General features: G+C 46.7%; 1 protein-coding gene across 1 annotated transcript in view; it reads right to left on the reverse strand.

Moving 5' to 3' along the window:
- Positions 1-13,894, reverse strand: part of Parva (parvin alpha) — a 150,460-nt gene that overhangs the window by 17,939 nt on the left and 118,627 nt on the right. Inside the window, exons 6-10 of the mRNA XM_047516544.1 lie at positions 9,138-9,253; positions 4,992-5,050; positions 2,579-2,598; positions 1,398-1,459; positions 805-873 (exon numbers count right to left, since the gene is read on the reverse strand). Coding sequence (XP_047372500.1) covers positions 805-873; positions 1,398-1,459; positions 2,579-2,598; positions 4,992-5,050; positions 9,138-9,253 — 326 coding nt within the window. The remainder of the gene's footprint in view (positions 1-804; positions 874-1,397; positions 1,460-2,578; positions 2,599-4,991; positions 5,051-9,137; positions 9,254-13,894) is intronic.

Consider the following 13,894-nt stretch of genomic DNA (forward strand, 5'->3'; position numbering starts at 1 on the left):
GAAAATAGAGGTGAAAGTTCCAGAAGCCCATTCTAGCCTCCTTGAGGAAGCTTCATTTTTCTAGTGTTCCTCATTTCCTGGAAGAGTAGATGAAGTTCATTCCACATGGGGAGAACTCAGACAGACCCAGCAATGGCCTTTGCAGATAAGGGGAGGTGGCTGCAAGAGGAAGCCACACTGCAGAAGTTCACCTGGGAGGAGAGGCTGTGGGGAATCAGGGTACAATATGTTAAAGATGAGTTAGTGAGTACAGATGGTAGATAAAGAACTCTCTAGTAGGTTCTAGTTTGGGAATCTGGTGGACACCACCTTCACCAGGAGATTCCAGTCACCACCCATCGTGGGGCTAACAGACTCAAGTGCCATCTCTAGAGGCACAGAGAGGCACACAGCATCACGTAGGAGGTGCTGTTATAGGAAACACCCTGAATCTCATCACAAGGGGCGCAATCGAGGGATAATCTATGGCTGCCTGCATCTAATATGGTACTGTGGTTACCTAAGAGAGTGTATTTGTTTTTAAGAGATGTGTGTGAAATACTTAGGGGTGGAAAGAAAGATGTGACCAAATATCAACAATAGGTGTGTCCAAGCGAAGAGCATACAGGTATTTGTTCTTGCAACTTTTCAAAATACAAAGCTGGAAAAGAAAATCCACAGAGCAATCCATCCAGTTCAGCCTTCTGAGGAAAACAGGTCCTCATGCCTCAGCCTGGAAAATCCTCCTGGTCCAGGTGTGGGGTACTCAAAACACTGCCTGTCAACCAGGGCCCTTCCCCAACCCAAGCCTGGGCTGTCACCCACCTGGGTTTCCAGTTCCGTGACCTCCAGGTTCAGTTTATTCAGATGCTTGTTCACAAAAGTGATGAGTGTCTAAAAGAGAAGTGTAGGGACACTAAGATAGGAGGCTGCCCCAGGACTCCCCGTGAGGATGGGCAGCCTGTGCAAAGGTCCTGGGCCCATAGGGAGAGGTGCAAGTCCCTGCTTGGCTTCCAAATGATGTGGGCTGAGAGGAACAGGGACATCCCAAGAGGCAGGATGACAAGTGGGGTGTCTGAGCCTTGGGAGGGGGAAGTAAGGGGAGTTGGGAAGGGGCCAGAGATAAAATGAGGCTGCTGGGTCCTTCCTTCCAGCCTCTTCTTTGCTGCACCTGCCTGTGCCCAGGGAGACAGGGAACTGTACATGAGGAGCAGGGAGGCTGGGGTCAGTGTGGGCGGGAAGACGGGAAGGGCGCGTGATGGGAGAAGAAAGGGCCTGGGGAGGCACTACTGAGAATGACAGGTGAATGGATGTCGGGGAAGCTCTGTTTGCAGAGATGAGGCTGTGACACTGCCGCCACAGGAGGGGGTTTCCTAGCGTCCTGGGCCTCCCACCTCCCTCAAGGCATCACATCCCACCTTCTTCACCACGTTGAGTTTGTCAGGCGCGTGGTCGAACAAGGTGTCGAAGGCATCGCGTTCTGAAAGAGGGAACATAACAACGTTCTTCTTAGAGGAAGGGTCTGCCCAGTCCCAGATCCATGAGCCTTTAAGGGTCATGTGATCAACCCGCCACGTCAGGAAGGCTCCAGGTACGGGCTGCTGTGGGAACTCTGGGGCTGTGGCTGAGCTGCGTTGATTTACCCTTGGGGCCTTTTCGGTGCGTGTCTACCCTGGTGTGCTGAGTGTGGGGCGGGGGGGGGCTCTGCCAGGCTGTGACCTGGGATTAGTCATATCATGCTGTTGTCATGGTTCTAAAGCATTTCTGCAGCTACCTGGAGGTGGAATGTTATCCACATATCAAATCAGTCCACTCTAACTTTCAAAAGCAGGACAGTAAGACAGGCACCCTGGCAGAGGTCACAGACAAGAGGACAGGCCCCGAGGGAGCTCCAGGATGGAACATGGGTGCCTCCCCTTGAGGGACCTAGGTCATGTCAATTCTCTGTGCCTCGGTTTCCTCTTCTATAAAATGTCATCTTTAAAACGAACCTGCCCCTGCTTGTCATGAGGACAGAAGCGCCCTATAAACTCTGACATGTTCTGCCAATGCAGAACAATGCACTGCTTTTAGCCTGACTGGAACATTTCACAGTACAATCCGGAGTAACCATCAGGCCACAGCACACAGCCTGTCAAGCTCCCCGCAGGGATTCTTGCTGCAGCTGCCACTTTCTAAACCCAGGGGTGAAATGATGGTGGGGATCAGAGGCAGGCACAGAGAAGGGTCTCCGAGGCAAGTGTAGTGCTGAGAGGTCTGTGGCCTGAGGCCTGCCTTTTTCCCACTTGTCACCGAAGGGTCAATCTGAGACTGCCACAGAGGTGATCTCCGACATTCCCCAACAAAAAACCCCAAAGTTCTGGGAAATGGGAAGGTAGAAGTTACACTGAGGGAGCAGGGAGAGGGGCTAGTCTCCGAGGGTGTTCGTATGCCTCTTCCCACGCACAGAGCAAGACTGCCGTGGGTGCAGGGGCTCTGCAGATGTTGCCAGCGTTGGTCTTCCCACCTGTCAGCGTCCCTCCCTGCCTGGCCAGCCTGCCCTCCTCCACCAGGCTATTGCAGACAGACACATCCAGGCAGACAATCTCATGCAACTCACCATGCCTTCCGGAAAGAGCCCTGGAGGAAAAAAGAGAAAGAAAGCAGTGTGACTATTCTCTTGACCCCTTAGGAGAGGCTAATCCTGTGAGAGGATCCAGCTCCTCCCTGCCTGTCACCCAGCCTGTCCATACTTGAGGAACTCCGAAAGCGTCCCTCCACTGCCATTTTATAGTGCACCGTCTCCACTTGCTGCGGCTTCACTTTGTTCCTGCTACGTGGATCTACTGGTGTAACGCTAAGTCTGGCAGAACGATGCTTAAAGGACCATTTCTTGTCTTAACTAAAATCACCTTGCTGCCTGTAGTTAGGAACAAACACTGGGCTCAGGCTGGAGAGTCCCAGTGAGAGAATCTTAGGACTCTTAGGAGCAGAGATCAAGTCACCTCTGATGTGAAGGTTCACCGCCCAAGTTGCTGTGGGCAACTGCCTGGGGAGGTCAACTGTGTCTCTCCTGTTCATTCTGTGATGGCCCCAAGTTGCACCTGCCATTGATGCAGGATAAATTTCTCCCAACGGGGCAGCAACTGGAATCACTTAGAGCAGAGAAGCAGCAAAGTCTTAAGAGCATAATCATCAGAGATATAAGACTTAAGACTTAAGACTTTAAGTTCCCTCAAGCCATTTTGTTTTGCTACGTGATCTCAATCGAGCAAGCTACTGAACTTCTCTGGGCTTCAGGTCTCGTATCCCTAAAATGAGAATAAAGGTAAATATCTCAGTGGGATATTGTGAGTGTTTAATATTGAGAAAGATTTTAGCATAATTTCTAGTATATAGGAAATGCTCAAAAAATGTATTTTTTTCAATACATTTTTGGTTCTCGTTAGGATTCTTATGATATTGGTTCATCCACCTGTGCACCCATCACCCGCTAAACGACCATTTGCATGTAGTGACTGGAGAAAGAATAATGAACTTGGATAACTGCTGGAAAGACCAGTGATACAATTTCCTTCACCCTTGGGCAGTGGGCCTTTAGGGCACATAACCATCACTTCACATGACTATTATGAACGTCAGTAGGTACCAAAGGGCTTCAAAAGTTGCACTGTGTTGTCATTATTGGGAGTTGCACCCATGTTTATGTACTGTGGAAGATGTGGCAGAGAGGGAGGGGCCAGAGGAAGCACAACATGTGGCTGAGAGATTGTTCTGGAATCTGAAATGTCACAGGACCTGACTCAGGACTTTCTCACAGGCCATGCTTCTCTCTACTTTGTCTTCCTCTTCTCCTGAAGGTGAAACAGTGAGCAGAAACAAACCCAGCTGGGGAGGGAGGGAGGATCCTGACCCTGGGCAGCTCTGCCTCAGAGCCAAGGCTGGCTTCCAGGTGTCCTGTGGATCATGTGACACTTCGCTACCACCACTGGCCCTTGGAGCAATGTGGGGCCCCTTGACAATGTCTTGGTGGGCCACGGACTAGGCCTGTTGGGAAGGGCCACTCTACATCCCTGCTCCTGCTCTTGGCCTGAAATGTACCCCAGGCCTTTTTTAAACACACACAGGGTGGTCTAGACAGGCAGAGCCTTGAGTCACGACTGGAGTGGGAGGGAGCCTGGGAGATGTGGTCGGCTGTGAGGGGAAATGCAGGAAGAATGGCCTTCTGGGCTGGCGGGTGGGTGGCGTATAACTGGACACACTGAACCTCATCACGCCTCTGGGTTAGGAAACTGCTCCCCACTCTGAGATGAAGACACTGAGCTCAGAGAGGTTCAGGGGCTCAAGTCAGACAGGCTGAGAGGGCTCAGTTCTTTCCTCTCTGCTGCTCATGTCCAAGGGGAACAGAGAAAAAACGGGGAGCAGGGACAGCTGGAGACTGACTTTGCTGGGCTCCGCTCAGTCCTGTCTAATGATCCCACTCCACCCCATACACCAACCTGCTTTTTCTGCTTAAGAACAAAGTTCTGGTTCCAAATAGCAATCCTTTTAAATGTCCTGATATTTCTAATTTCTAAAAGTAAACTGAAAAACAAATAACAAAAACCAAAAGACAGCTCTAAGGTAGAGAGGGACTTTCTGGGTCATGGCATGTGACCAAATAAATCAGATTCAGAAGAGGAAGAAAAATGTCCTTTTGAAGGTTAACAATTTAAATTCCACCCCGTGTTTATGGCATGACGATTTCATGCTGGTTGGCTTTTTTGGGTACACTTTTTCCTGGAGTGCCACAAAATTAGAATTTTTCAATCACTGCTAATTCCCCTCTCCCCACTTCCCCACCCAAGTTTGTACCTTAAGCATCAAGAGGCATGTTTTGAATGCATGGAAAAGGCTAAACTATAATCATTGGCTGCAGGCTAATCCCTCCTGCAATCCCAATAAATGAAAACTAAATATCAGCAAATGGATGAATTTCGGAGAAACATCTGTGTTCCATTACAGACTCGCTGGCAACAATGGTGTTGACATACTCTGTGTTACCAGTTATTTCCTCTTGGATTTGCCGAGACTGGAGGATTCCTTCTCGTTTCTGAAATGGGGGTGGGGAGAGGGGTTGGGAGGAGGGAAAAAAAAAGAACTTTAGAAAAATACAGAAAAACTGATTGGCATTCCTGACACTGAGAAAGTTACTGCTGTTTAAGAAATGCATCCGGAGAAGCAATAATGCTGGAAGCAAAAAGAGGTCCTGGTTTTCGGGGGACTGGACTGTACCATTAGGATGTGAGTGCATTAGTGTGTAGTCCAAACAAGTAGGCTGTTTCTTGGATGGGGAGGCTTTCCTTTTCTTTATTGGAAGACGTTCTACTGGAAGCAAACTGCCTCCTGGAGTACACAGTAAACCAAATGGAAATAAAGGCCAGGGTGTGTCTGCCCTCCAGCTGAGGCCATGCGGGGAGGCTGAGAAACACTTCACTGCAGGGCTGGAAGGGGAACTGAGGCCAACTCGAAACTTCACACAGAGGCAGCTGGGGTTTTTGTTTGTTTTATTTTTTAACTGATGAATAGGGGAGCTTTTGAGTAAGTAGTATGATCCTCACCTAAGTATCAAGTTCACCCTTTGAGAAAAGCTTAAGCACCCTGGAGACTCTCAGCCAGCCAGTGCTCCGTCCATCACCTGTCTGCCCCTCTCCCACCAATCCATCTTCTTCTTTATCTCATTGAACAGTGCCTGCTAGATATGAGGCCCTGAGCTGGAGTCAACAAATACTGTGGAGTGTATGATGGGATTTTGGGCCTTGGGGAACTCGGAGTAATGGGGTGGGGGGAAGGAGGCAGGTGAGGATGGTTCTTGGTTCATGTCCCATGGATGGGGCCTCTCTACTCTCCAAAGTGTTGGGGGTAATAAAGGATGTGGTTGCCCTGTGCTGACGGAAAGGGCTGGTGGCAGGACAGGAACAAGCATTTTCAGGTCAGAGGGTCAGGGAAACCTTCCAAGGGGAGGGTGTCCTGGAGTGGGAACTTTGAGGGAAGATGGGATGTGGCTGGACACTGAGGAGAGGTCATTCCAGTGGCAGGAATGGCCCAGCCAAAAGGCAGAGTTAGGACAGCTCAAATGTGTTCCAGAGGCTGTTTGGGGGGGCGGGCACAGTTAGTAGCTTGGAGTACCTGTTTGGAGAGGTTAGCCCTCATCCTATGGACAATGGGTCAATGAAGGGGCATCGGGAGGGACAGTCACTCTCCTGGATCCCTAACACAGCCAGCAGCATACTCCAAGGACAGTCTGGGCCTGGCACGGGACTGACAGCAAATTCATCTTCCCAAAGGCTGAGTGTTAAGAAGGGGCCTCAGGGTGTGGGGAGAGAAGGGGGCTCAGCTGCCTATCTGAGCCTCCCGCCAAAACTTCCAGAGACGTCCCTTTGAGTTCCCAGTAGCCACAGACAGGAGGGCCTTTGCAAGGGGAAAGGCAGAGCTGGACAAAGCCAAGCTTCTATCTGAATTAGATGAGGAAGAATGGACTATCAAAGCCAATAGGAAGTTAAGAAAGAAAAAAGGTACTCCAAAGGGACCAGGTGAAGATAAATCAGGACTTTCCCCAAATTTCGTTTTGAAACATGTCGGATTTTCACACGGATCTAGTGGAATGCTGTGTCTCATGAAGCCATTCACAGACACAGAACCTCAGCTTCAAGTTCATGCAGAAATAAATGCAAAACGGAGAAGAAAACGTGTGTCCAACAGCCCCTCTCACGCCCCCCTGGCTCACTGGCATCAGACTTGTCCCCTAGAGAGTTCTCCTGTGGTTCAGTAGCGACTTTCTGCCGAGGCGGAGTCTTGCTTGTGTGCTTATTTTCTTGACAGAGCAAAACATCCTGTAGAGCCACACGTGCACCGATGCCACTTTATGTAATGAGTCCCCCACCCCCATGTCCTCATGCTAGCTAAACTGCCTGCGGGAGAAAGTGACACCGACAGCAGCCTTCCAGTGGCCCATAACTGGGGTCAGAGTTAGGCATGGGAAGGGGGCTGTTTTACAATAGGAGCCCCTCTCTCCTGCTCAAGTCTTCAGTTGTTCTTGGGGGTTATTTAATTATTTATTAATTTTTGTCTGTAGTGATCCCAACTGGCAGATTTTATTATTTCCATTAGAGGTCTGTTTACTCAAGCTGGTAAGAAAAATACTAAGATGTTCGACATATTAATGGCTAGAGAATGGGGATGAACTGTCACAAAATAAATAAAAAGGCCAGTTTGCATAAAAGTATTTATCTCTACCATCCATGAAAGACCTCGGCATGAACAGAATGGCAGTATGCATATTCATGAAAAAATTCTTTCAATGTGAGTGATACCACACTACCAAAGTACTCTCTCATGAACTGCTCTAGGCATCATGGTTTTAAAAAAATAGACTTTTATTTTTAGAGCAATTGCAGGTTCACAGTAAAATGGAGAGGAAGGTGCAGAGACTGCCCATCTCTCCTCTTACCCCTTCATGGGTCCTATTTTATCCACTACTGATACCTTGTAGAACAGTGGGATTCTGTTCAAAATGAGGAGCCTGCACCCCTACATCCACCTCGACCACAGTCCATCCTTTATGGTGTGGTCCAGCCTTGGTGCCGTATGTCCTGTGGGTCTGGACAAGTGTGGTGGTGGCACTTGTCCATGGCATACCATGGCAGAATGGTGCAGAAGAGTTGTGCTGCCCTAAAACTCCTCTGTGCGCGACCCGCTCATCCCTCCTTCCCCAGAGGTAGTTTTTAAAAAGAGAAAGAGATGGGTTCATGCATTATTGACTGGTAAGATAACACGATGGAGATGGCCTGGTTCGCTTGGAGGATGCCAGTCCCAGGATGCTCACGGCATACATAAAATGCCAAACACAAGGCCTGACACGGGTGAGGAGCTCAAGAAACAAAGACAGTGAGTACCTGGTGGTCAGCTGCACTTCCGGTCTGAGCCACACAGCTTTGTGCTGGCTGCTCACAGCCCTCTCTGCTTCCCATCTAGAGTCTAGTCCCCTAGAGACAAGGCCAAGCTGACATATTTCTATTGATTCTTCATAGAGTTAAGTCCAGAAGATGTGGAAGAAATGCTTTTCCCTTAGGGCACGACTGATCAATTGGTTAGGAGCACAGTGGTGTCCTTCCCTACTGTCAACATTTGATCCCTGACAGTTCACCTCTAAGTTCTTTTGTCCTGGAAACTGACCTGGCCTTATCAGGCAAAGCTTACCAGCTCTCAAGTGTCTGCCTGACTGAGGGAAGGCAGAATTGCCATCTTGTTCTCTATTCCAGAACTCTGGCTAGTCCTGGATTTCTAGGGAGCTGCTTGTATGGGGAGCTCTCCCTTATAGCATGTTTATTTGGAAAAGAACAGAAATGAGCAAACAAAATGATGACCTTTTGCTAAATGGGCATAAAGTTGGAAAATAAAATTGCATTTGAATACTTAACAGGGTTAGAAGCAGAGGGAGATAGTCATGGGGAGCAAGCACACCCTCATTGTGGAAATTACACAGCCATATGTGAATGGAAATTCCATCCAACAATCTGGAAAAGATGACTTGAAGTCCCAGCTGTGCTTCGCTGGGCGGATAAGAAGGAGCAGTGCCTCCAGGACTGACACACAGTGTCACTCTTTTACAGTCCCTCACAAGCACCACACCTGCCTCTCCCAATACCTGTCCATCATTTGTTTAACTTAAAAAAATATATATTTATATATATATACATATATAGATATAGATACATAAAATTCTTTGTGGCAAGTAGGGTACTCTGCACACTCCTGTACACAATGCACATATACACATGTGCACACAGGCACATGTCCTTCTGACCCTACTACATACACTGTACAAACACACACAACACATACCCTCAGCTACACATTGCACAAACAGTCCCTCTAACAAAACAGTAAAGGCCAGGCACACACCTGACACAATGCTATACTATACATATGCACCTTTCCCCGATCCTTTGCACTCTTGTCAGGGTATCCAACATGCATCGGAAAGTTCACTCTGGGGCTTCTCAACACGCTTGCATCCATTCAGCTGTACTTCCACCCATCTACCCACAGTTCCTGTGACAGTGTGCCTTCACTGTCATCGGAATTCACCCTCCACAACTCTCCAGTAGCACAGATGCTTGTGGTTGTGTCCATCTTACCTGGACCACGACCACTTGGATGGAAACATGGTCTGGGAGTCGGATTGGTGCCCGGAAATACTGAGACAGAGCAACCAGCAGATGCAAGATGGCCACCAGGCTCTTGGCGTGAACAGCTGAAATGGAAGAGGATTAAAAAATTACAGTTTCAGGGGCTAGGCAATATAAGCAGAGATTCAAAATACAGCAGTACCCTACCCAAGGCTCCCTTGTCCCACTCTAAAGGTCAAGGGACATCTCTGATCATCACATGCCCCACCCTGGACCCCTTCAGTTCTTGGTCAGGTCCCATAGAGTGCCTTCTTAGATTGTATTATTGCTGGATTTCCAATGTGTCACCTTTACACTAATCCAAGGTTCCCATCAGGACCCTGACAACTGCTGAGTTCTGAGCTCAGATCAGTTAGAGCAGCCCCATGTCCCTGTTTACTCCATTTGGATTACCGTGAGCATGTGAGCATGTCTGCTCTGCACCCTCTCCCTTCCCACGTGACTCTGAAATCTGGATTATCATCAGTATCTCTGTCCCTAGGCTGAACATGAATCAGAACCTAAACAGATGGACACTGAGTCAGGAACACTCAGGTCCCTTCCTTTGTTTGGGACTTTGAAGATCCCTGGAGGAAGACAAGAGAGCTATCCAAATACCTCTGGGGCTCTCCGGTGAATAGTCAGTGTAGGCAATGCTCTGAGGAGCAGCTGGGAGGGATGTTCATGAACCAGCAGGCGTCCAGAGATGCTGAGCCAGGTGCTGGATGTTAAGCCATTTCCACTAGGGAAGGCTGGTCCCCCTGGGTTATAGTTTTCTCAGTAGAGAAGGAGAAAAAGACTGACTTAATTAGGCACCCATAGGGTCAGGCTGATGGCACCTTAAATTCTACTTCATTAACTCTACCATTTATCTACTGGTTACCTGACCTAGGGTGGGTAGTACTTATGTGGATACACAAGTTGTTTAAAGATTTCCAAAGATAAATAAAGTTCCTGGAACACAGAAGTTACCCAGGAATGGCAGGTATGCTTTTATTATAACTTATATGAAAGTACTTGGCACCTCGGCAATTAAAACATTAGCTTTCTCCCCCACCTTTCTCATAAAAGGAAGACTTACCAGATCTTTACCTGTCTTCATGGTCCTACCAGATTCAAGGGTCCTCATTACAGAGAACATTTAAGGGAAGAGCCCAAAATGTCCATTTTGTGCACTTAGCATACACTGGGGCCATTATTAGGGGTCATTCTGTCTTCCTTAGGAGCAATGAGTCTGCTTTAACAGCAGTTTTGAGAAATTACCAAGAAAAGGAAATGATTCAGACATCCCTTTGGCACTCATTAGAGCTTCTGGTTATCACTGCTATTGCAAAGAAGGCTTTCTTCTGACCATGAGTGGCAACTCAACATTTAGAGCAGACAATAGCTCCAGACTCCTGGCCTTCTAGAAGGATTCAGTTGTGGGCACTGTCTACTAAGTTTTACCTAGAGTTAAAACCTCAGAAAAGGCTCCTGTCTGGGGATGTAGCTCAGTGGTAGAGTACTTGCCCGGTATGCAAGAGGCTCAGGGTTCAATCCCTAGCGCTGCAAAATACAAACAAATAAAACCAACCAACAAAAAGCTCCTGTATGGGGCTGATGCATTGGTATTACCAGTCACTGAGGACCCAGAAAGAATATGATCACTGAGGGACAGAGTCAAAAATCTGGGTTTGTACTTCTGGTCATGACTGTCATGCTACCCACAGGCTTGATCCTGAGGGTTGTAAGCACATCTGCACATGTGCTTTTAATGACAAAACATTATGCTGGAAAAGTTGTGGACAGAGAAGTTGCTCTTATCACCTGGTGACATATGTCATCTAGACCATCTTGGTGAGTAACAGCAATATCGAAAGCATCAGACCCTTTCAATGAATGCTCTGCCCTCCTGGGAATTTTTCTAAAAGAAAGAATCTCTCTAATACACACAAGATAGACAAAGATGTTCACTATTGTGTAATATATCATTAAAAACATAACTCTCTGGAAGACATTTATGTCCAGCAGCAAGAGGATGGTTTTACTTTCTGCGGTTTCAGTTACCCACAGTCAACTGTGGTCCAAAAATATTAAAGGAAAATTCCAGAAATAATCAGTTTTAATTGCGTGTCATTCTGAGTTGTGATGAATCTCGAGCTATGCTACTCTGTCCTGTCCAAGATGTGAATCATTCCTTTGTCTAACGTGTCCACCCTGTTTATGCTCCTCACCCGTTAGTCCCTTGGGAGCCACCTCAGTTATGAGATCGAGTGTCTTGGTATCACAGTACTTGTGTTATTGTTCTTACTGATGGCCCGAGAGTGTAAGAATAGTGATGATGGCAATTCAGATATGGCAAAGAGAAGTTGTGAAGTGTTTCCTTTGAGTGAAAAGGTAAAAGTTCTCAAGAAAAGTACATGCTGAGGTTGCTAAAATCTACGGTAAGAGTGAATGTTCTTTCTGTGAAATTGTGAAAAAGGAAAAAGAAATTCTTGTAAGTTTCTTGTGGCACCTCAAACCACAAAAGTTATGGCCAGAGTGTACGATAAGTGCTTAGTTAGTATAGAAAAGACATTAATTTTGTGCTTGTATAGGAAAAAACAGTATATATAAGATTTGATACTATCCTGGTTTCAGGCATCCAATGTCTTGGAACATAGCCTTCTTGGTTAAGAGAGAAGTTCTGTTTTGATGTGTATGTGTGTGTGTGTGTGTGTGTGTGTGTGTAATATACACACATATATTATGCACACTAATTACTTTCTGCACAGATACACACACTACTTGAAGGAACACCATAGTATTCACAGTGCCTTTGGGTGGACAGCTTATGGGGCTGGATGTGCAAGCTCAGTACCAGCGTCTGCAGTGGACTCTCTGGGTCTGATTCCTGGCTCCATCGTTCATCGCCCATATGACTTGGTCAGCTATATTCCTTTAGCAATTTTTATTGTACTTAATATGTGCCAGTCATTCTTCCTGATTCCAGGGAATGAATAAACAAAACCCCTGTCCTCACGAAGCTCATATTCATAATGTCTTAACCTCTTTATGCCTTGATTTCCCCATCTGTGAAAGAGGGATGATAAGTTCTTCAGAGGGTCAAGAAAGGATTATTACAAGGATTAAAATGTCAAGACTTTAGAAAAGCATGAGGAACACGATGAGCATCACAGCACATATTAGATGTCAATATTTAAATTTCTTTTAATTGACCTGTATTTCCTAAATTTTCAATAATGAAAACTACAGAGCAAGTTGACTGCTTGAACAATTTAATGTTTAAAGGACTGATGTTCTCATAATGTATACTTCCAGCGGTAGTATCTTGTTTCTCTTGCTTTCTTTGAATTGTGATTTGGAGACTGGACTTAGAAAGATTGTCTCTTTCTCTGTATATGTATTAAATATGTGAGTGATGAGAAAAAGAAAAGAAAACTACTGTTGTAAACAGAAGAAAAGAAATTCTTAAAGTTCTAGATCAAAGATCTTGGTAACTAGCAACCCCTTCCTACCACCCTTGTCCTGAGCAGAATGACAAGACATCCCCAGATACACAGCCAGGGCTGGTAACAGAGAGGAGGGCTGGAGCCTTTCTCTCCTCCAGTCTGCATGTTCCTTATGGAAGGAATCAAGCATCGCCTCATCTTCTGGAAGCCCTGAGGTGCCGGAAGGAGCTAGCCACTGAGCCGGTGGTCATTCCCTCTGACCTACTAGTTCATCTCTGTTCTGGAGTTCTACCAAGGGGAGTAGAACAAACAGAGACACAAGCTCAGACATTGAACCTGAAGCTATCTGGTATTAGCATAGGTTGGAAAACACTCTGATCAGCAGTGACCTGGGGATTAAGTTAACTGTAGATCTACCCCAGGAGATAAAAGCACTGTCAAAATTATAACTGTGAAGACCACAAGGGCACCAAAAAAATATGTGGGATAAAATATTAAGAGAAAATAACAACACAGTGGTGCCAGACTTTAGCAAGTACAAATATGCATTGGCATGACCTGTAGTAGGAAAAAAAATGGAAGTAGCTATATTTAGGCCCTTAAGGCAGCAAAGGTATTAATGATTGACACTTTCTGAGTTCCTTGAGCCCCGCTACCTGTGAAAGGCTAAATTTAAAGCTCCCCTTCCAGGTCCTGCAACCTCAGCTGTATCTTTGAAGGGGGAGTGGCAGGGCGTGCACTGTGCACAGACACGGCCGAGTCCTTGCTCACTGGTCCTCAGCTGCATGGACGTACAGGCCGCAGTGTCCCAAGGGCTCTGACACTGAAGAAGATGGCTTTCTCAAGAGGCTATGCTGTGTCTCAGATGTGGTTCACCAAGTTTGTTTCCTTCTCCCAATCTCACGTGAGGTTTCTACAGAAAGCCTTTTATACCAAAGGACACTGTGTTTTGACATCCCTCCTACACCCCACCAGGGGTAAGTCTGACAGATTCTCTAAGGAAAGGGGTATCTCACTCAAAGATAGATGGGTTTGTACCCAGGGCCAGGCAGTTTAAGGATGGCTTCTTAGAGAAACCCCTGGTAGGGACCACAGTGTTATTTAATGGGTTCCTTTTCTTTTTATTTATTTTTTAATATATATTTATATGTGTGTGTGTGTATTTAGCTGTAGATGGACATACTACCTTTATTTTATTTATTTATTTTTATGTGGTGTTGAGACTCGAACCCAGGGCCTCACATGTGCTGGGAGAATGCTCTACCACTGAGCACAACCCCAGCCCCAACAGGTCCC

Source organism: Sciurus carolinensis, chromosome 11 (genome assembly GCF_902686445.1).
Source record: "Sciurus carolinensis chromosome 11, mSciCar1.2, whole genome shotgun sequence".
Classification (NCBI taxonomy): Eukaryota; Metazoa; Chordata; class Mammalia; order Rodentia; family Sciuridae; genus Sciurus; species Sciurus carolinensis.